The sequence below is a fragment of the Drosophila santomea genome, chromosome 3R, assembly GCF_016746245.2.
Source record: "Drosophila santomea strain STO CAGO 1482 chromosome 3R, Prin_Dsan_1.1, whole genome shotgun sequence".
NCBI classification, from domain to species: domain Eukaryota; kingdom Metazoa; phylum Arthropoda; class Insecta; order Diptera; family Drosophilidae; genus Drosophila; species Drosophila santomea.
Genome location: NC_053019.2, coordinates 742,112 through 765,455, shown reverse-complemented (window position 1 = coordinate 765,455; position 23,344 = coordinate 742,112). Strand labels below are relative to the sequence as shown.

At 41.9% G+C, this 23,344-nt stretch overlaps 2 protein-coding genes across 18 annotated transcripts; one reads left to right on the top strand and one right to left on the bottom strand.

Annotated features, from left to right (window-relative positions):
• Window positions 1-204: 204 nt before the first annotated feature.
• Window positions 205-22,127, bottom strand: LOC120450726 (complexin). Of its 17 annotated transcripts, XM_039633827.2 has the most exons (8): window positions 20,476-20,632; window positions 19,687-19,841; window positions 18,326-18,506; window positions 14,390-14,401; window positions 6,318-6,475; window positions 5,913-6,045; window positions 2,982-4,122; window positions 205-1,742 (listed from the first exon to the last, which is right to left on the bottom strand). In XM_039633827.2, the coding sequence occupies exons 3-7, from the start codon at window positions 18,378-18,380 to the stop codon at window positions 4,049-4,051; spliced, it is 432 nt and encodes a 143-aa protein (XP_039489761.1). In that variant the 5' UTR covers window positions 18,381-18,506; window positions 19,687-19,841; window positions 20,476-20,632; the 3' UTR covers window positions 205-1,742; window positions 2,982-4,048. The 17 variants fall into 17 exon arrangements, with proteins under 17 accessions (XP_039489761.1, XP_039489763.1, XP_039489765.1 ...); XM_039633829.2 differs by lacking the exon at window positions 14,390-14,401 and having other exon boundaries at window positions 6,318-6,484; window positions 20,476-20,636; XM_039633831.2 differs by lacking the exon at window positions 14,390-14,401 and having other exon boundaries at window positions 20,476-20,636.
• On the top strand, window positions 6,711-9,363 carry LOC120450725. The gene is made up of 2 exons (XM_039633816.2): window positions 6,711-7,896; window positions 8,283-9,363. Exons 1-2 carry the CDS (start codon window positions 7,002-7,004, stop codon window positions 9,164-9,166), a joined length of 1,779 nt encoding a protein of 592 aa, XP_039489750.1. The 5' UTR covers window positions 6,711-7,001; the 3' UTR covers window positions 9,167-9,363.
• Window positions 22,128-23,344: the final 1,217 nt, after the last annotated feature.

Here is a 23,344-nt window from a genome sequence, read left to right as displayed (position 1 = left end):
AAGTTCGCTATACGTATCAGATATCGGGCAGGCAGATAGTCGCAGTGTAATCGGAACAATGTATCTGGTCGCGTGGAGTGTTGAGTAAGGTGATGGTTACGCCTGGAGATAATGACCGACTCGGAATTAAAACCAAATGTATTATTGTGTTTTCTCATATATATTTAAACATATATACTTTTTTATTATAGCTTCTTTTGTTTCTCGTTCGTTTTAATTAAATGTTCAAAGTAACAATATAATTAATCAACTATTAACGATTTTCTTATGTTTTTGTTTCTGTTTTGCTACGTATAGAACGTCTTTCACATCTAATAATGACTTCAATGGTATTCTTTCATCATTATTACTTATAATTTTTGTCTGTTCTTTCTCTATTAAATTCATTTTCCTATTAAGTTACACATATATATATTTATAAATATATGTATATATATTTATACATAAATATATATTTTTTATATATACATATACATATATATATATATATATATATATATATATATATATAGATATAGATATAATATAGATATTAATGTTTAATAATCTGTGGTTTTGTGAACTTTCTGATATACATATAATTACATTTTCAATACTATATTTTGAACGGTAACATAATATCAACAAATTATAAATGAAAACAAGAGCATCTGAACCATTTAACACTTTAAACATTTATGATAACGTTAAAACTTGGTTAAGATTGAATAGTATGCTTCAATTAGTTGTGTTGGATTTAATTATGTGTTTATTCAATATATTAAACAATTAAAGTGGCCTTCAATCGTATATAAATGTGTGAGACAAGACGCAATTCATATAGTAGAATCTAGGTACACATTTTCTATAAGTATTTGAAAAGCGGTTACTTTATAGACTTTTAGTTTCGAGTTTAAAAGGATCATAGCTAAGATACATTTTTGGGTGCAGGTTCAGTAACAGACGATAGGGAAACAAAGCAAGGGACTGCAAGCTATTTTCTTAGGGTAGAGTCAAATTATTTTATCATCATCTATTCGCTACTCATGGTCTAGTCATTTGAGCCACGTTAAGGCATTCATTCATTGGTTTGATCGTTCCTAACATTGTATGGAGCGAGGGGGCACTAGAGGATTGCTTTATTAGGTTGACAGAGAAGGGCGTTAAGCCTTGTTGGTTTGCCGCTGTCCCACCGACTTGTAAAAACATGATGTTGAGAATTTTTAGAAAAATTTGAGTAAGAATCTTTAACTGATATTTTGAAACTCATTTTTGGATTTGGATGTTACGTATCGAGTGTGGATCTAGATCTTTCATTTAGGCGACTTCTAATGCAAGTTATACAGATTTATGTATATATCGTTGCTAATAACTGGACCGGAACAACAACATATAGCCATTTATGTAAATGCTAGTGATTAGTGACCCTGTATGGGAAGGTATATGAGCGTGTTTGGTTTGGCATAGTTGGTAAACCGTATCCAAATTTATTCGCAACGTTCAGAAATAAGGTAGGAAATGCTAGCCTGCAAATTGCAATGATTTTGTTTAGTTGATGCTGTTGTTCATGTAGCTTTTTGTTTTCTTCTATTTTTTGCTGGGAAAGTATTGATTATATCTTATAATACATATTTGGATTCTTCTGAAGTTGATGTTGTTGTTGATGTTGTTCTTGTACTGGTTGTAGGCGTTTTCTAGTGCTGTTGTTCTGGATGTTGTTGATGATACTTATAAAACACCGAAAGAACATGTCTAAGTGGGAACTTCAAGTCGTAGTTGTGGAGAATTGGCAGAATTGTTGTTGATGTTGTAATAGTTGATATTGTTGTTGTTTCGTGTTTTTGCAAATATTGTTCAGGTTGTTTTCAGATGTTGGTATTGAGGCAGAGTGGAGTGGCGTAGATTAAAGATTTAATAGAGTGTTTTAAAACCAAAGAAGAGAAAGAGAGAAAGAGAGAGATAACAGAGAAAGAGTAAGAGATATATATATATATATAATGCAGTGTGGTTTAAACATTTATTATTAATTGTATATTAAGTTTAATTCAGTTCAACATAATAAAGAAAAATTCAACCGCTAGGATTTGTGTGCTGACCCGTAGCACAAATGTCCCTTCCAACTGCAAGATAACATCATGATACAAAAATGCATCATCAAAATTTATTAATTCGTGGCTTAAATCTGATCGGTCTACAATATTATTGCACAGTCGGGGAAGCCATTGTACAAATCGTGGCACATTCCTTACACACATGGGTGATATGATATTAGTATAGAAGTGTTTTGAGACAGAACACATTCTCGACTCGCTCATGTCATGAACCGCATGCAAACTATAGTCCATCCTCGACAGCTTCGCGAAGGCCTGAACGTGAGAAGTGCCTCGATCTGCTGTTCGTACATCTATGCATATAAAATGCGATCTGTACCTTAGAAAATGTCGGTGAATGTACTGTATGTATAGGACGAGTATAGGACTATTTATATTGTTGGCATTAAAAAGTCTCTCTGTGCAAAAGTGTGAGTGTATATGGGATTCAGCATGTGAGCGAGAGTGTCCTCCACAAGTCGATGCTTTGGACAACCGGCATACTGACGTTTGAAAGGCTTATATACATATGTCATATGCGTTGGTGTCGTTGTTTCTTGTGGCCTGTTGTATGCATGTTTCTGTTCTGTCTTTTAAGATCCTGGGGTTCGTGAGGTCGTTTGGAGGCTAGTGATTTTTCGGTGAAAAATGTATGCCAAATGTATCACAGCATTATGCTCTCGAACTGCCTAGCATCTCTTATAAGCTATTGTCCTTGTCTAAATGACTACTGCTAAATATTTTAGTTATATATTGTTGTACAATATTTTCTATGGAAAAGCCGTAACTTAACCAAAACCTTACCGCTAAGGGTACAAAAAATGGAAAATTAAACTTAAGCTCGGCATTGTTCATACTTTTTTTTGCAGATGTTGGTTTATATAAAGGAATATAATAATCTTATTTACTTACATTTCAGAAGCATCATTCAGAGAGAGCATTAACTGTCTCAAAAAGATCGAAATTCTCAATTCTTGTTGTGTAGGTATGATGTTTGTATAAGAAAGAAACAAAATGTAACAGCTGTTAAAGATGTTTGACTCAAACTTTGTAAAACAAATTGACTGAACCTTTTTCATTTATATTTAACCTTTTCTCTCGGTTAGGACTAACAATTTGGAGAATCAGCCATTTCAACGTATCTGCAGCCAATTCGTTTGCAAGAATTTTTACTTCTAGTTAAATTCTTGAAATTTACATATATACACAACGGGTGTATATATATACATATACATATACGTTTATATATATATATATATTTGAATGGCATTTTTAACATATTCGCCGATTTATTTAATAATATATCTATACTTATAGATGGATTTCAAGTCCAGTGTGATTTCAGCAACATATGTACTTCGACGGTTCGACATAACTTGGTAGCCTCCTCTGTCGCTCTATTGGCTTTTGGTTTTTTAGGATTGGTAGTTTTGTTTTATGTTATGTACTTATTATTTGTTTCTGTTTGCATTCGAGTTTCACCGTGTCGATTCGATATATTCATTAGATCGTTACTTTTTATATCAACTAAAGAACGATTATTTATTGTATATTGGGTTTGAGTATATTACATTACTATCGAAGCAAAGTGATTTGAATATTATTAAAGGCCTTCACTATAGTTGGGCGTTTAATGATTTGATTTGTGTTTTAGCTGCTTTAAAATTCATTAGGAGTTTACCGTTTTGTTTGTATTTTAATTTTGCAAACTATTTCACTTCGAATTATAGCTGTCATCGATTTTAGGATTTATTGTTAAGGAGGCGTTATGTTGCTGCCGGGTAAAGTTATATTAGGCTCTAGATTCGCAGTAGTTTTAATTCGTTCTGTTTATGGTTCCCATGTAACTTAACTGATCTTATATTAACAAATTCAATTTCAAGTCGAGTTAAATCAATTTCCTTTTATGGGCTATATTATCATTATTACTTGTATTTCATCATCATATTTATTTATCTGTTATTATGGTGACTGACATATCACTGCATGACACATTTTCCCTCTATTTGAGTTTTTAGCTCATTTACTTGCGTTTCTATTTGATTTTTCAGTTCTGTAAAAGAAATTGAGTATGGAAACAGCAATAAATAAGCATATTTTGTAGAGTAGACTACAAATGTTTGACATGTTAACTGGTATGTATGTATATGTATTCATGGATGCTCATGTACAGAAACTGTTCTACTGTAGGTGAGACTGTTATGTAAGTAGCATTATAGCTTCAGGAAGGGTTTCGTTCGAATACAAATAGTATAAATGATAATATAAAGCAATTACTTGCAAAAAAGTCATGTTCTGTAGGGACTGTTGGCATTAAGTGTTAAAGTCACAGTAGAGTCAGACTTACATATAACGAAAGTTACAGTTTTAGCTATATAGATGTTTAGCAGATAGATATAGAAATAAAGACAGAGTTATAAAACTCGGTGCGAAGAAATACACATACATATTCAGTATATGGGCATTATATATATTTTACATACGTTTATGCAGTATGTTAAATACATATAGCACACATATTAAAGAGAAAAAGTGGACAACAGGAAAAAAATTTTGTAATTGTTGCTCGTCCATTTATTGTACATATATTTTTTAATATTTTTTCAGTTATATTTATATTGTTATGAGTGTTCAGTTTTAGCGGTTTATTTTAATATGTAAAGAAAAGGGGTTATTAGTGCTGTAGAGTGCATAGAGTGAGAATGATGTTAAACAATATATATAAAAAAAAACATTGGTACGTAATGGTTGCGGTAAGCTGTGGTCTATCCTAAATCTAGAACTCGGCTTGAAATATTTTCCACTTTTATTACTTAGTTATCCAGTAGAGTTCTTTTTATGCTTTGTATATTAAAGATACATTTACAGAGAATAGGCGCAGTGAAAAGAAGGGCGAGAGTATTTGAAAATTGTAATTGTTGGTGATGTTGTAGGCTAAAGAGTACTTCTTGAATACAAATGTATTACGACAGTATTACCACACATAAGGGAAACAAATATTTTTACCAATAATCGCACTTACCTTTTTCTAATTGATTTAATAACAAAAAACCTAAGCACAATTAATCCGCCTGCTAATAGCGATTAACTAATTTTAGTATTTACCCACAATTTATATTAAACAAAATACAATTAAAGATGTAAAGAAAACATGACAAGGTGCATTCATTTTTTGCTCAAATGCTCCCTAGGTTTCGCAGTGGCATTCTCACTTACAAATTATTATGTATATACATAACATAAGTTTAAAAACTGAATAAAATGTAATATGTGAATGGTGTGCACTCTTGTAATATACAAGTATAATTGAAAATGTTTATATTCGTCGTTGCATTACGGTTGAAGATTAGATCTTAGACAGATAGGGTTGCAGTTAGAGTTAGAGTTTGCATTTGTAGCTTAGATGTTATACGCACATGGAAAAGAGTACATACATATACATATATAGAGAGAAATAGATAGTTTGGTTAGTGGGCAGTTATTCTTAGAGTTTTATTGGGTTGTTCGATTGCATTTAGATACGAGAGACACACAGATGCACAAACATAACCACAATTACTACTTTCGAGCGCTGTTGAATATTAAGCTGATATTAAACGGTTTTTGTTTCTGGTTTTAGTTGTAAATCAACTTGTATAGGTATTGTCTAAACCTGTTGAGGCTCGCTTAAGCCGTTTGCAAAGTAGTAAGAAACCAAAAATTGCGACAACTCAAAATCGGATAGTTACAGAATAGGAGCGAGAGCAGTCGGACCGGCGCAATTGGTGGGTTGGAATTGCAGTACATAGATGCCACTAGCTAAGCTTGGTTCGAGGGCATTCGACAGCGGCAGAAACAACTTACTTGTAAAATCATCGAGCTCTTCCTGCTCCGCTTCGGCGGCGAGTTCCTCGGGCGTCTTCTTTTTCCGCATCAGGGGATTGGGCTCTTCTTGGGGGGTCGCCTCCACGATCTCCTCCTTTTTCTTGATGTTATACTGAATGGTTAATGTGAATTCGGGAGATCAACAGGTTGATTAGTCTTGACCAGAGGTCTAGTATCTTAACGGCTAACACACTTTTTTTTAGTGGTCCTGTGTTGTCTCGCTCCTTTGTAGCTCAATCTGACTCCGTTAGGGAGTCGTTCATTAAAGGACTCCCTACTAGAGTCAATTTGAGCTTCACCAGGACTGGTTTTGCCATTTCAAGGCACGTAATGTATAGCTTTTTCACTGTGATTGCGAGGACCGACAAAACGACGGATACTTACCTTATCGCGAATGTCTTGCCTCATCTTCTCGCGCTCCTCCTCCATTTTTCGGTGCTTTTCCTTGCGCCGGTCCTCGGCCTCCTTGATGGCCTCCTGACGCTCCCTTTCCTCCTCCTCTGCCTTTTCCTTGTCGTCGCCATCATCGCCTCCATCACCTCCTACAGCGCCTGTGTAAGTGACCGGATTGCAAGGGTTAGTACGATATTTAACTCTGTGTTTAAAAGATGTACGTTTTGGAATGAATTGAGACTAGTGGACCGACTAGAATTCTAACCTAAAATATAGTATTAACATTTAAGTTTGTTTTTAATTTACTCAAAATGGGCCGTGACCAATTTTAGTTTGCATCCAAACCTCGACATTTTGACACATATGAATAAAAGCCCGTCTCTCAGCTTGGCTTGTTATCGCCTAGCGCGCTATCACTCCGAGTGACTTACATTTCTAATCCAGCACCACTACCACTGACAGCGAAAATAAATGGGAGAGCGATTAGTTGGTATTTAGTGTGTCTGAGCCGCAGTCTGAAAGCAGAAACACGGAAGTGGGCCCGCGGTATTAAGAGCGACCTCTGCTGTTTCGCCCTCCAGGAAGACAACAAGACCCAGTACCTGCGGTACAACCGCAAAATAGCGTGGGCGTCATTTTGATTCGAGCGACCACAGAATCAGCAAGCAGGAGGAAATGATTTCAAAAGCACTGGCCATCCTGTGCATAGCTGGCATCACCTACGGCCAGGATGATCTGGTCAGGGTGGAAACCGAACTGCTGAGCTTTTCCCGCAATCTAGAGCAGTATCTTGACACCAGCAAGCAGCCCTGCCAGGACTTCTACGGTTATGTCTGCTCGCACAGCGCCAACCTCAGTGAGACGGGCAGGCAGCGATACCAGAGCGGGCTTCAGCACACGGACGTCGCGCAGCTGATGGACATGGAGCTCCAGCTAATCAACTTCTTCAAGTCCTGCGAGAGCGGGCGTGGCGTGGAGGCGCTCAAAGGATCCCAGCTGTTCAGGCAAAGTGGGGGCTGGCCTGCTTTGGAACCGATCAAGGTCAATGCAAGTCAGCGGACCAACCAAGCCCAAAGCTGGCTGGGAGTTCTCGGGTACTTCCACGAAGTAGGTGCGCCTTACTTCTTCGAGACGTCGGTCACCATTCAGTCGAACAAGCGTCTGGTGTTACTGCAACCCGAATGCACGCGCCGCAACACTCTGAGGAAATATGAGCAGCGGGTGGGCGAAGTCCTGCAGAGCTTCGGGATCGAACAGAGCCGCGCCCACGTGACCGCCCTTGAAGTGCTCAGCTTGGAGCGCAATAGTCGGGACATTGTGAAGGCGGAGCACATCGAGGACCAAGTGGAGTTCAGCTACGCGAACTTTAAGCGCAGCGTCTTTGGAAACGTCTCGCTGCCCAGACTTGACTGGGATGGCTACTTCCGCAAGTTGCTTGGCGGCAAAACGCCCCAGGCCAGCGACACCATTGTAGTCAAGCAACTGCCCAGACTGGTTGAGTACTTCGCGCTGCTGCAGAACACAAGCATGATTCGGCTTTTAAATTGGATCTGGACAGACTACTTGATGGGTGAGTTTTTCCCACTAAAGTAATAATCGTAAAGCCCAATAACGGTATTCTTCAAAGTGTCTACAGTTCCATCCTTTTTCACTTGCAATTTGCACAGATAAGTTATAAGTCTCCTATAGCACTTGATTGAATTTTATACTTTCTTTCCGGAAGTTTATTGAACCAATTCCGAAATACGACAACTTTTCTCATAGAATATTTCTGAGCATATATTGAATAGATTTTACACTAATTGATTTCTGTGGCGCCCCCATATGACCCTTTCAAATCTGTTTTAAACATGCTAGTAAATCTAAATTTACCATTTTAGAAAACTGTTAAACCTAAAAGTAGCACTTGAAGTTTTAGAAAACTGTATATCCCATTTGTTTCCCTTCCTCTATTAGATATCGTAGATGCAGACTGTCACCAGTTGGCGGAGACCTATGCCGGAGACCTTTACGCCCACATGATACAGCGTGTTACGGCAAATCGAGTGGAACTGGCAAAAATGTACTCGGTGCTGGGAAAGGCCTTCACAGACCAGCTGGCCGCCAGTGTGTGGATCGATGAGATCTCGAGGCAGAGCTCGAGGCAGTTTCTGGGTACTATTATGCACATTACCCTTAATGGCGATGAGCGCTTGGACGCGGCATACCACTCTGTCTTGCTGGGTCGGCGGAGCCTCTATCGCAACCTGGAGAAGCTGCGCAAGTTTCAGCTTCCGCAACGTTCGACCTCCCAGTCCGTGCAGCAGGTGCGCCGCTTCGCCCAGGTATTCGCCACAGTCAATGCGTTCCTAGAGCAGTACAACCTAAGCACGCCACTCAACTACCTCCTACTGGGGAAGTTCTTCTCGCGCAGCCTGGTGGCTGCAGGCAGCAGCTCCCGTACGCCAGGAGCCTGGCTGAGCTCCGACTCAGAGCGGCGCTTTGGCATCTTCCAAGAGTGTGTAGGCGGACAAAAAAACGCCATCGATCTACTTCTGGACTTACTTGCCCAAAGACAAGCGCTAAGTGGATACCGCCAGTGGATCGCCACCCGGACGGGACTGGAAGAGAGAGTCGACGCGCTTTTGGCCGCTGGTCACTCAAAGATGTCCCTACAGAGGCTATTTTTCGTTACCAGCCTCCTCGTGGACTGCCAATCCGAGTTGGGCGTCCTTCAGCAGGACCGCAAGCGCCAGGTGGCTCACGCCACATTGCGCAACTCACCGGAGTTCTTGGAAACCTTTAAGTGCCGTCCTGGAGATGGACTCTACCCGCAACACCAGCGCTGCAATCCGTTCTAGGGTTGGACCTTGAACTTTTTAGCTGCTGCCACCGGTGATGCTAAAAATCAATAAACCACTGGAGGGCTTCTACGACCGCTACCAACCCCCAATCGATTGATTTTTCCCGTCCCACTTTGCACAGTTGCATAGACACCATATGCTTACGGATTGGTTACGTTACGGGAAAAAATAAACAATTCGCTGTGCGCTTGCAAAGACTTACATGGAGCACGGATTCGGTAACAGTTAGTTAGCGTTAGTGTGTTGTGGCGAGTTGAGTAGTAGTTTAGTAGGTTGGTTTAGTGATGGCAGTGTGTTGTAGAAGGGGAAGAAGACGAATACGGTGTGTCCGCCGCCAGAAATCGAAAGGCAGTGTTGGAAGGCAGACTGCACTTAAACTTTGGATAGGATTCATACCAATGAAATTCATGATTTCAGGGCGCTCTGGACCGCTGCTATCTGTCCGTCGTGGGGCCTTCTGTCTTTCTTTCCTTCCCGAGTGAATGCAACCGTTGCCTCAGCCGACGTTGGCACTACTGGACTCGCTGTCAGTCAGGAGCTGCAACATCTCCGACCCACTGGCTCAGTCGCAGGGCCGACGTGGTCATCTCAATCGATTCGAAGCGGTTGCCCGAAGTGCAGTGCGTACGCGACCACCAGTCCTCGCGAACTGAGTGGAGGAAAAGGTCTTGACAGGCGGACAGGCGCACAAAACAGCGACCTTTATCTGCAGGAGTGCGAGCCCGGAGTAGGAGTGCTGCTAGTCCTGCTTCGGCCTTTTATGTCATGGCGCCGCACTGGCTGCCTCTGCCGCGTCGCAGTCGGCGCTGGTAAGAAACCGACCTCCGGCGCCTGCGCAGGTCCCAGCGGGGAGTACGGCTCCAATTCCGCCGTAACGCTGCTCCTGGCTGCTTTGCTAATAAGAGCAGCATGGCATCTTTGCTGCCTACTCTGATGGCAACCCCTAAGGGGCGACAGAGACGCATTATCTCCGAAGGCGCAGAATCGCATTCGACGCTCACTGCTCTTGAGCATATCACGGACCCATGGGGCGGATGGGTAAAGTCGGGGATGACGAATGACCACAATCGGCTTTGCACTTTGTCTTGGTGGGTGCAAAAGGCATCGCACATTAAATTGAATTTATTGTCATCAATTTAGTGAATAGCTTTGCGAATAAACTTTTTGGGGTGACCGTGACTTGAATTGCAGACGCATATATTGTTTTCATAAATTAGTCAACGCATTTTAAATTCAAATTGATTTGTAAAATGGTGTCAAATGTTCGAGCAAAATCAGAAGGAAGAAGCATACCGCTTTAAGGGATTTTTGCAGCTTGCCCGACTCGCTTTGTGCGTGCCAATCACTTCAGTGCCACCCGTCTGCAAATACGATGGGGAATGTAATTTGAACACAACTTGGTCCTGGGAGCTGATGGCAAAAGCCCTTTAAGCTCGACTTCAGTTGCACATTCAAGATGGCCCCTAAATAAGTGCACAATTTAATTAAAAACTAATCAAGCCTATTGTAATGCAGTTATCAAGCCAACATAATTAACACCACGGGGCAAGACGCACTGGCTTGGCATTCTTGGCCCTCCATATCTCTCCACTATCTATTGCTGCTCTCCACTAATGGAAATGGACAACCCGTTAGCGAGGGCCATTGATGACCCTTTAAGATGGCGGAAGCTTTCAATTTGCATGAGAAATGCTTCCGACAGGCCGTAAGATCGGTCGGATGGTACATATAAATTGGGTGTTTGGCTCTTGGGTTTTTTTTCTTTCCTCCACTCATTTTATTTTTTGCCGTTAAAAGCTTTTGCTGCGTGTCAAGGGTGAAATGAGGGTACTTAACAACTATCCGCCACGACGACGTGAATATTGGGCTGGAACTAGGGCCTACTCCCGCCAGTAAAACGGGAAAAAAATGGTTTGTTCGTCAGTCGGAAAATGTTGAGCAGAAAACATAAGTCTGATATACGAGTCGAATCATAGGGATAAACGCCAAAGAGCGCTTTACTGCTTTGACTGCTCTTTTGAATACCAACATGTCAGCGAAACCCGCTGATGAGGACGTGGCAAAATTGGGACGCAAATGGAACGCGCCCCAAAGCGGACCCACGGAGCCAGCGTAATAACTCTTATTCGCAGCACCACAAGTAGAGGGCTAAGCCCCAACCGAAGCGGATGCAATGATGTGCCTCCGGCGGATGTGCGGCGGATGCTGGACCGAGTGACACTTATTCGACTTAATACACGCTCGCGAAGGAAAACTACATTAGAATTCCATTTTCATTGTGGCGCAGGCCAGACATCCACATATACACTCCCGGTTGCGTGTGGGCGGTGGTGTGTAGGGGAACTGCCCTATTTCGTTCAAGTATTTTCTGACTGGCCCACCCTTGTTCCCTTTGTCACGGCTGCGTGATTATTTGCTGCCTTCCCGTCAAGCAGTTGCTGAAATGGCACGAACAGCAAATTATTTTCTCACTTAATCCCGTCCAATCCAGCCGAGCTGAGTTGGACCACAAAAGCAGCCACTGCCTGGCACGCATCTGGGTAAAATACAGGAACCGGAAGCTCCGGGGCTGATCCAGAATTCTAGCTCACGTGGGGGACTACGCGTGACCTCTGGGGCGGCACCGACTTAATCGCTTAGGAAGGTGGCACTCGCCGTCTTGCTGATGTTTATATTGTCACATTCGCTTATAGCAACTACCACTTTTAGCTAAATTATAGTTTAACAACCACAAAGGACCCGATATTTACATATGACTGGGCGCCTGCTGTATGGTGTGCCTAACTGAAAGGACAGGAGCGTGTGCAAGTGTTGAAATTACGCCGCCAATGCGCATTTGACTGTTCCGACCATCTTGGCTGAAGGCGCTTAGGGCTCTTGGCCAAGACGCGGCCATTTCGCCGCCTGCACACGACTACACACGACTACACGCTTTTCTTATAATGCCAGCAATTAGTTGTGTGCCTTATATGCATTCGTAGAAACATTTGCTCTTCCACATCCACTCAGGGACCCTTGCCAGGCTCGTTCGGAATGCGACGTCGTCTCACAAACGGCAAAATTTGACAAAAATGCACAGCTGCGCATCGTGTGGACCGAAGGCTGGTCAGCCGCATGGAAATATTTTGGTGCGTACTCAGCTCGGGATATTTAAGGAATTTTTAATATACATAATTTACGCCGAGACCAACTCATCGAACTGCATCACCACAGGGGTCTGGGAATATTGGTTAAAGTCGAATAAAGGAAATGCTGTAAAACACTATAATCGATAAGCGGGTATCCTTTCAGCGTACGTGCTGCAGACACTTGAAATTTGACAAGATTGCGTGGTTTACAATGACTTGAAAAAACGATTAAATTAGCTAGGTCTTTCAGATCTCATATATGAATGGGAGAATATTATGTTATAATCATATCAAATGTCTTATACTTGTCAAAATACCTGCTTCGGAATGGATAAACAAGGGGCGACGAGAATGGGTTACAATCGAAAGGTATTTTTATACCCGTTACTCGTAGAGTAAAGGGGTATACTAGATTCGTTGAAAAGTATGTAACAGGCAGAAGGAAGCGTTTCCGACCATATAAAGTATATATATTCTTGATCAGGATCAATAGCCGAGTCGATCTGGCCATGTCTGTCTGTCCGTCTGTCTGTCCGTCCGTATGAACGCTGAGATCTCAGGAACAACTAAAGCTAAAAAGTTGAGACTAAGCACACCGACTCCAGAGACATAGACGCAGCGCAAGTTGTCGATTCATGTTGCCACGCCCTCTGTTGCCACTCTAACGCCCACAAACCGACCAAAACTGCCACGCCCACACTTTTGAAAAATATTTGGATATTTTTTCATTTTTGTATTGGTCTTGTATCCATTTGCCTAAAAACTTTTTGCCACGCCCACTCTAACGCCCACAAACCGCCCAGAGCTGCGACGCCCACACTTTTGAAAAATCTTTTGATATTTTTTTTTCATTTTTGTATTAGTCTTGTAAATTTTTATTGATTTGCCAAAAAATTTTTTGCCACGCCCACTCCTACTCCCACAAACCGCCAAAAACTGTCACTGTTGAAGACTCTCCTTCGCACTTTCACTAGCTGAGTAACGGGTATCAGATAGTCGGGGAACTCGACTATAACGTTCTCTCTTGTTACATATACAAATCAAACGTATATTTTAATGCATATTTTGTTTTGTGTACTGTTTGTTTATTATTTTCTGTTCTGTCTCTGTTGTTTTAAAGAACATATTGTTAGGCTAATTGAGTAGATTATTTATTCTTATACTTTACCTCATTGTAAATTCGAAGTATTTAGGTTGTAGTTGAGTTGTAATTAGAGTAGTTATAGTAGAATAGTAGAAGATGAAAGTAGTTTTGTAGTTATTAGGGTTCCATATTTGTTAAAGTAGTACATAGCAGATGGAGTAGTTCGATTGTAGAGTAGTAGTAGAAAAAGTAGATAAAAAAGATTTAACATAACAATTACCGCAGAAAGCAAAAGTTCGGGTGTAACGGCTCCAAGAGTATATTCGATATAATATCAAACTAAACTAATTGAAATCAGAAGAGCAAACTGAATGCAATGTTAAGTATTGTCAATTTCAGACTAAAGTTTTTGAATTGACCTTGTATTTAGCGTGTTTTAACCAAACAAAATCAAGATGTGCGGTGATTGTGATAACTGTCGGTAAGTGAGTTGCCAACTTTTGGGTCAGACTAATAATTCTGAGTTTATTTTACTATCGAATCAAGTTGCAAGTAGCCGAATTGCAGACGCATAAATTGTTTTCATAAATTAGTCAACGCATTTTAAAATCAAATTGAGTCGCGTTAGCGTAAATTCGGAAAGTTTTAGCTTTCTCTATAGAAAGTATCCCCTATAGTTAATAGATAGTAAACATGTGGTAATGTCGTTTGAATGCAACTGTTGATGATCTATCCCCAAGACATGCGTTTGCAAAAAGTATATAAAGTACTGAATCGAATAATATTACTGAAATACTGGGAATCAGCCCAGGGAAACGGATGAGCTGGTGTTGATTGAAATTTCGAATATTGATACTGATTTTATGATGTCATTGGTTACTGACTATTAATTCAAGTAAAAATGCAGCTCCAATATATGTATATGGTGAATGCTGTGATGGCATCAAGACATACAATATATATTTATGGACATAGTATTATTTAGCAAAAGGTAAATAGAGAAATTACCGCCTGCAGCATCTGCGAGCGTGTGGTCGGGGAAGTAGAGGAAAAGTATTATTAGTATTAGACTACCTGTTGTGGATTACGCTTTATGGGCTATAATTCAAAGTTACAGTTTATGTGTGATAAGATAGTATTTTGGAAAATGTAAGAAGATGTGAAATATGCATAAAACGTTGGTGGGAGTAGTAAGATACGTGAGCGGCAGCATGGCGGAATTAGGAGAATCGTTGCCGGGTATTCTGACTTGAAATTTGACACTCGACCGTTCTTTCGGGTTCCCATTTTCAAAGCGGAAAGGGGGTGGGGGTCAGATTGCTCTGGAATCGGGACTTGCTTGGGCGTGGCATTCATGTTAATACACAAGTACTAAACAGAGAGCGAACTAAAAGTCGAGGGTTAGTAGTCAGGAAGAAATTGTAATAGAGGAAATGGAATTGTGTTCTCTGTATATTTTTTATCGCTGCGATGGCAGGTGTGTTTATTGGACTTTTGTTGTTCGGTGTACTTGTTGTTGCTGTAGAGTTATCGCTGTTGAGGGAATGGGTTGGGTAGTCAGTACGGGGATGGGGATAGAGAAGTGCAGAATGTGGGGTGGTCGGGATTGGAAAATGGGCTATTCCGCAGAGTGCTGTGCACTTGGAACTTTTTCTGTGAGCTTGGCTGGGTGTATTTGTTAAGCTATTGTGTTCGAGTGTTTTACAATGAGGTAAAGTTCGGCTGTGGAGGCATTGTAGGAATGAACAAATATATTTTATTATTGTTTGTTGTGGTGTGTATCTGGGAGGGACTTCTTTCGTCAGGATTTTCGTATGATATGTACTTAGGTTATATAAATTACCATAACTTTATTATATCGGGCACACGAAAATATTTAGGTAAGTTGCAATAGTTAGCAGAGCGAGCATACGGACTTGATTGTGTTCTTTTATTGACAAAATTGTCAAAATTTGAAATTGGGAATCGCTCTAATATTATATTAATATTTATGATTTTATGGCTTTGCGTTTGGGAAAGAGTTTATTAATTAAGCTATTTCTTATTAAATTTTTATTGTTCTTCGCCTTCTAGAAATCCTTACGGGTTAAAATATTTTATCTCTACCAATGTCCCGCAAGATTTTTTTGAAAATTTGTATTATTATATTATCAGGGCTGTGAACCCATGTCAATGTGGATTTGCTTTGGATCGGAGCTCGAACCTTAACGATTACTAAAGTTTCGGTTTTTAACCCGGTCCGTCGAACATGGGCTTAAAAAATACACCAGAATAATATTTAAAACCAATAATATAATAATTTGTAATATTATTCTTTGCATTGTGATTATACAAATTAATTGGGTATTTATAATACCCGTCGTCAAAGAAAATGTTCGGTTTTTATACCCGTTACTCGCAGAGTAAAAGGATATATCAAATTTTCGTTGAAAAGTATGTAACAGGCAGAAGGAAGCGTTTCCGACCATATAAAGTATATATATTCTGAACTGAAAATGCTAGAAAGTTAATATTAAGCATACCGACTGCAGAGACATAGACGCAAACCCTTTTGAAAAATGTTTTGATATTTTTCAATTTTTGTATTAGTCTTGTACATTTCTATCGATTTGCCACGCCTACCAACAAGCCCACAAACTGGAACAAATTTTCCACGTCCGCACTTTTGAAAAATGTTTTGATATTATTTCACATTTTTTTAGTCCTGTAAATATCTCTCGATTTGTCGCCCACAAACCGCCAAAAACTGTCAGTGTTGAAGTCTCTCCTTCGCACTTCCACTAGCTGAGCGTTTTCTCTTGTTTTATTTTTTATTTTGCCAAGTTCTTTCAGTATGCCAACAAACTATTGTAGCACCCTCATTGCCGAGCACCCGTGCCGTCGAGAAAATCGAATACAGCGTTCCCTCTTTTTTTTTTCTTAACCGAGCCTGACTTTAAAGCGGTTAATTGTCCGGTTTGATTTGTTCAATGCTTTTTAAGCTGCAGAATGTTTCACAGCCCTGATAATTATTAGTACAATAAAATTTGTACTTTAATATCCGCTTATCTAAAGTGGATATAAATACATATATTATGTATATTTTCATGTAAAAATGCATAATTTATTAATTACCAAGTATTGTGTGCCATATTGCAAAGTTGGAATAAAAAAGGGCTTTGGTATGGTGTAATATCTGTGTAGTGCAAGGCTAAGCTTAGGTACAACAATTTTTAAAACACTTTATGCACTTTTTTAATTTTTAATCTTAAACGGGTCTAGAGTAATCTAGTCATAAATTTTAATTGTATAGTCATGCTCTTGCCAATCAATACAACCTAGTCTCCATTAAAATTAAAACAGAATCGGTGATCTTTAAACTAAATGGGTAGTGCCATAAACTCAATGATTTGCACTGTCAATTATTAAATCACTGCTAAAGTATGCTTAAAAACGTTTTCAGGTTTATAACTAGGTTAAATAATGTATAACAGATAGATTGAGGGACGGAAGTGCCATAACTTACGCACATTGTATATCAGTTTTTCAGTTTGAACGCTTACCTGTAAATTAAAGAAAAGTAGTTATTAATGTAATGTAATGTAAAAAGTTCTGTTCTGGAAATTCAAGCGCACGTGACAGATGATTAGACTCTTCAAATATACATCAGCACAATGTTGCTCTGCGAATTCAGGCCACTAGATCTATAACCAACTCAAACCTCATCCTTACGTACGACAGGCCATAGTTATAAAGACTTCTGCGAGCTTAAATAAATTTTCTGACTGCGAGTGCAAATAGTTGACAATGAAAACACATTAGCAGGCATGGCTTCCTGTCACCTAGAGACCAATGGAAAGGCTGGCCTGAGGAAGTAAGCATGAAACGGCTGAACAATTCCTGCTCGCCATTGCGACTAGGAGTTTTATGGGGATATTTTATTTCGCCTTCATTTTTCAAGCGGATTTTACGGTAAAAAATAAGTAGCCGCCGCTGCATCATTGAAAGCCTAAAGTAATCTCCACAAGTCTGAGTTACGGAACGGGAGTGTACCTAGAATCTGCTATCCTGATAGCTGGTCCACGTATGAATGACCGGCCCGGCAAGTGCAAGATCAGATTTGGTTCTTCGAATTTTATGCCCATGCTAATAGCGTTTTCGTGTTCCCTGACATCCTTAATAGCCTTTACAGCCTAATGGCTAACCATACCAACTGCAATCTCTAACTGAGCCCCAGTTGGAAGCCTGCCGAACAGGACGGCGGAATGATTAAGTCACCGGCCCTGAATTTTTCCCCGGCTGAGGCTGGAGGTTGGGCACAGGCGCGTGACAAATTCAGCATCAATCTACACAATTAACTGTATCCATTTGTCGGAAACACTTTCCTGGGCATTCGTGCAGAATTTCTGCGTTCGATAAGAGACCCGGCAATGTGCTCTGTTCAGCCGAGCTCAACTGCAGATGATGGGGCTAGAGGTATGGGGCAGGGGCAGCGTACTTGCAAAGTGTACGAGATTGCTGGCGGGGAAGTAGGGGGACATTATGTCACAGGACCACAGTGGCTGAGAGTTGCTCTATGTAAATGGCCCAGTACAGAGTGGGTTGCATGGTGTCGGTTGATAAGCATTCAAGTTAACTATTCTCGCCCTAGCATTCGGTCTTTTCTTTTTCTGAAAGCATTCTATGATTTTCCGAGCGATTGCACAGTCTCTGATTAAGCAGCAGCAGCAATGGGAACTCACTGACTTTACCTAACGACTGCCTGGGGTTGAAGAAGCCGACGGGGATGCGGATGCGGACTGAATAGGTCCTTGCTGTGTATCTAAAAGCGGTGGCTCTCATGTGTGTTAATTTTTGTCGATACGCAGTAGCTTGAAAGCGAATTATATATACCCGCACGTCCATATCAAAGTGTATTGATCGAGTAGAAAAAATAAAATGCTGGGGTGGCTGTTTCTTACTTACCTTTAACGGCACTTAATTGGTTTCCAACCATCTGCTTAGCTATGAAGGCCGCCATCTTTGGGCTGTCGCTCTAGGGGCGTGGCTTTGCCTTTCTGTGGTCTTCCGCTTCCGCACGATGCGATGCACTTGTACTCGCGCTGGCTCCTGGGTCTCGGTTGCTGGGTCCTGACTGCACGGTAAGCTGAAAGCGACAGAGCAAAACGAAAATAACAAATTAATTTTGTGTGCGGCAGGACAAAGGAGTGCCCTGTCACCTGGGTTCGCCTGATACTTTAAGCCGCTTATGTAAAATGCCTTAAGTCGAGCCCTCTACTGAAGCGCTGTTTCACTTGAAACCGATCTCATCCAGTATCAGTTCCAATGAATGCTCAAGGGGCGAATGCTCCTAATTCGGAAATTTAATAACGCGAAATCTTGTCCTACAGCACAATAAACCCGTAATAAATGCGGTCTACGTGTATTCCAGCCGAAACTTAAAATTTTATTAACGCCCAAGGTTACTGCTGGCTGCGTCTGCAACGCCCCTTTGTACCCATGTATTAATAATTGCGCAAATTGGGCTAACGAACTTAAGCTGGAGGCGGCAGCTTACTTCTGGCTAGCTGCAAAAACCACAACAACACCAGCAAACGAGCAACGAAATTAGTTTGGCATCAAAACCATTTGCTCAGCTGGACGGAATGGACGAATACAGAGTGTCAGTTAAAGACAATATTTCGCTGTGGATGGGGATGGTTACGTCTTTACTCCCCTTTTTTCAGGGGTTCACGGTATTTTGGATTGGGGATTTTTGGGCAAGTGGGACGAACATGCCTGACTTAATATATAGAAGCGAACTTTTATGGCATTCGTGCTTAGAATTTTTTGGTCGGATGGACAAGGTGTGGTTCCATCCAAACAAAGCATTTTCTTATCCTTGAGCAAGTAAACATTTCAAGTTGACCCAAAGGCTGCTCAGTTGACTATCTATTTACATTTAAAGTTTTCTAATACGGGAACCAGCCAGAATGCCAAAGCAAATAAACTGTGTTTGACTGTGTCTCCTGACCATTTGACCTTGGCTAGAAAGTATAAACGTTTATAAAGTATACGCCTCGTCTAAATATCAAGTATACGCGAAGTGACCCTTTTTTTATGGAGAGTGCGATCGAGTAGATTTAGGTTAGTCTTTGCATTGTTGTGAGGAATCGAAGGATTATGTAATGAGCTTGGAACCTTTTGCTGCCGACAAGCATTCTACGCTTGAAATGCGCAAGATACGGACAACTTTGCACAAATATTTTATAAAAAGTGCGAGAAAGTTTAGAGCATACTTGAGGCATACTTTAGACACTTATTGAGTTAGTGGACCACCCACATACCTGGCCTTACTTCAGCAAGTATTCCTTTCAGATTTTCCTTGAAAATTCCTTTGTGGACTTGGCGGTTCAACAGCAAAGTTCCAAATAGTCTGCGCAAAGTGTGTTTGTTTTAAGGAGTCCACAGAAGAATAGAGTGCATTAGGCAGATAGACTTCCTGAAAGACAAACAGAGACACAGGAGGCGTCAGTTACGTGTTCACAGTCCAGAGTTCTGGGGTTCTAGGGTTCCCGGTTCCTGGGTTTGTTTCAGTGTTCGGCAGGGTCCAACCGAATCATTGGGCAGGCGCTAATTTAAAAATAGCAGACACACACACCAACACCCCCAAGGGTCGCATTGTTACCGATGTTTCGCTTGTCGTCGTCGTTATTGAGCTGGCGTGTCATTTGCTTTGTTGCTTTTATTGATATTTCTTTATTAGGGTTTCTTTTATGGGAGCGTGCACGTAAGTGGCATTTTTAGTTGAGGGGTTGGAGGAGGCGGGTTCCACAAGCAAACAAGAATTTTACTTTACGTAATACGCGGAGCAAACAAATTCGATTGGGCTCGGCCTTTGGGGGCCGCCGTGTTTCGCTTTTTCACTGATTCCGATTACATAAGACTGGAGCACTCAGTCAACTGGCCGAGCAATTGAATTAGCTCGATAGGACAAATTCGCATAATCAATTTCGGTTTTCAGTCGTGCTTTCGAGCTCGGGCCGTTCGTCGATTTTTAAATACAACCACTGTGGGCCAGTATTGACATCGTGCGGGTGAATGTGTGTGGGTGGCACATATATACGTATACGTACACGCACTTGCTCTGGTGTAATAGTGTGCTGTGCGTGTCCGTGCGCACTGGCAATGTGTGTGTGTTTAATACTTTTGATTTGCTTGCCACATTTCACCTACACCGTCGCTATGTTTTCTCGGCGCTTCTTACTTCATGCTATGTTCGCACTCTTCTGCACGCCACTGCCAGAGTACCCTACACGGAAAACTCGAGAACTCGGAAAACTTGGCTCGTTGCCGCTGTTCCGCATGCGAGTGCCTTGCGAAGCGTCGGCAGAGGCAGCGTCGTCCGCGCAGCTGCGGCACCAAAATCCAGTAAAGAGCGGGCTCCGAGGGAAGGAGCTTTCGCCCCATCCGGAATTCTTTTAGCTCGGGCTGAGTGCTTTCCCGCTCGGCTTGACCAGAGGAAACGAGCACCACGGGCACTTAAAAAGATAAAGATAAAAAGTGTGGGGCTCGTTTAATGGCAGAGCGCTCGAGGATTAAAGGACCGCCAGGACTGAAAGGACTGCAACGACCGTAGCATGCCTGCCCTCTCTCTAATATATTTATTTCCTCCTATTTTTTGCCTGTTACATAATTCGATTCCCCTGCTTCTATTTCACTCTCTCTGCCTTGTCCTCTCTCTCTCCCTCTTTCTCTCTGTCTCTCTCCTTCGTTCTCGTTCTCGGTCTTCCTTTCTTGACTTTTTGACTTTGAAATCAACAGCGAAAGCGCTGCCTACATTTGGGAGCTGGCGCCTGCGCCGAGTAGCGTACTCGCGATATTGATTCGCCGCGTTCGTATTGTTGTTCCTGTAACTTTGGCAGCAGGCCAGACCGTACTGATAAGACGCTCGCTGTGCCAACGAGTTATTATCACCATTCGGAACTAAAACCAGGCACATCGCATCCCTCGGCTGTGCCCTCATCCCATTGGAACGGCCTTTGTTGGCTTGTCAGCGCCACTCCAGTTTGTTTGCCCACATTCGTGTGTACATGCTGGGCGGGCTGGGCGAACTGGCGGCTAGATGACGGGACCGGAAGCACAAAGCTTTAAAGAAGGAAATTGCTAAGATCTGGCCACGTCCGCTCATCTGTCCGCCATCGGACTGTGGTCGAGTCGAAGTCTATGCGTTGACCAGATATCCGACTGATGTCGGAGTGCTCAGAGCGAAGGAGAAACCTCCAGACTTATAATTAGCGCGACACAGATCCAATTGTGTCCCTACCAACATCGCCGACTTAGTTGGCTTCATTGTGTTCCGCTCCATATATTCTGCTGAATGGGAAGTTAGCTCCCGTCCTCTACCGGTGCATTCCCCGGCCTGTATACGAATCAATTCCATTACAGCGCGAGATAATTGCTTATTACTTCTGGCTCCACAAGGCGACGTTCCTTTCTTAGGATGTTAGTCACGACCTGGTCACTAGGGCATTGCTGCCTGGGGTAATAGTCCAATGGCCATTAGACAGCTGGCGTGGTTCGGTATAAGGGAATTGGGCGAAAGGAGTACGGACCACAGAGTTTTAGCGGGACTCACCCATTTCATCCACTGCTTACCTTCACAATCTGTCCCCGAGAACCACAGGACTTGGGTACTTGCCCCACACCAATGCACTCGACACTCTGCAATGTTGCACAGATTGCCACTCGGCACGACGCCCGTATACAAACCGAAAAGTTCGCTCTGGGGCGCTGGTGCTGCTCCTTGTGACCGAAACTAAATTGACTGCCGAAAACGGTATGCTAGTAACCAGCAGCTCTAGTGGCAACAACATCCACCGAGACCGAGAAGAGAGCCCCAAACGCAGAGAGCACTGCTGTCAGTTTTGATAGTTCACCCGCAAACCAAACGAAAGCTTGTTAGCCGAAAGCTTTCAGCCAAATTGTTGACTACTAACGACATATTCCGGAGACGTTCTAGGACTTTCTGCTAGACGAGGAGATCTCCAATCATTCATCGGTATCGACTGGCTTGCCTATATAAGTCTCACCTGCGTTGCGACAAGCAAACTGCGCCATGCTGTGCCCCATATGCACGGATGCGGAACCGGTGACAGGTTATCCGCCGCTAATTTCATCGAATATGAGCACCATCTTGCTTAACACACCAACTTGAGGAAGCCGATTAATGCCGGAATCGCTTGACGATCCGCCGGGGATTCCGGCCTGGCCTTTTTCTTCGGGATAAGCTCGAGTGCGGCGGAACAGGAAAATCATGCAGGTGTTTGCGTGGAAGAACCGGGGAGCAATTTATATTAATTCAAGCATACACGGCATCATGCGGTGTCAGATCCCATTATTCTTATTAAAATCAAATCAAATCTTATTAAAAAACAAGAGAGAACGCTATAGTCGAGTACCCCGACTATCTGATACCCGTTACTCAGCTAGTGGAAGAGAGAAGGAGAGTCTTAAACGTAGTTTTTGGCGGTTTGTAGGCGTTATAGTGGGCAGAAAGTTTTTTGGCAAATCGATAGAAATTTACAAGACCAATATAGAGTGGGCGTGGCAACATGAATCGACAAACTTGCGCTGCTTCTATGTCCCTGGAGTCTGTATGCTTAATCTCAATTTTCTAGCTTTTGTAGTTCCTGAGATCTCGACGTTCATACGGACGGACAGACGGACAGACGGACGGACATGGCCAGATCGACTCGGCTATTGATCCTGATCAAGAATATATATACTTTATATGGTCGGAAACGCTTCCTTCTGCCTGTTACATACTTTTCAACGAATCTAGTATACCCTTTTACTCTACGAGTAACGGGTATAAAAACGATTTAAATCACATGTCGGGGTATTCCGGCTCGTCACAGCCCAGCGCTTTCTATATGATCAGACGACGTCAGCGAATTGGCCACATTTGGCTCACTGACGTTTCTAGCTTCTTTAAGATGTAAT

Bases quoted from the DNA above. Each gene is read 5' to 3' on its own strand.
- LOC120450725 (XM_039633816.2), top strand. From the start codon at position 7,002: ATGATTTCAAAAGCACTGGCCATCCTGTGCATAGCTGGCATCACCTAC. The intron at 7,897-8,282 runs GTGAGTTTTTCC...TTCCTCTATTAG, and splicing joins CTGGACAGACTACTTGATGG to ATATCGTAGATGCAGACTGT.
- LOC120450726 (XM_039633819.2), bottom strand. From the start codon at position 18,380: ATGGCGGCCTTCATAGCTAAGCAGATGGTTGGAAACCAATTAAGTGCC. The intron at 6,046-6,317 runs GTAAGTATCCGT...TTAACCATTCAG, and splicing joins GGCAAGACATTCGCGATAAG to TATAACATCAAGAAAAAGGA.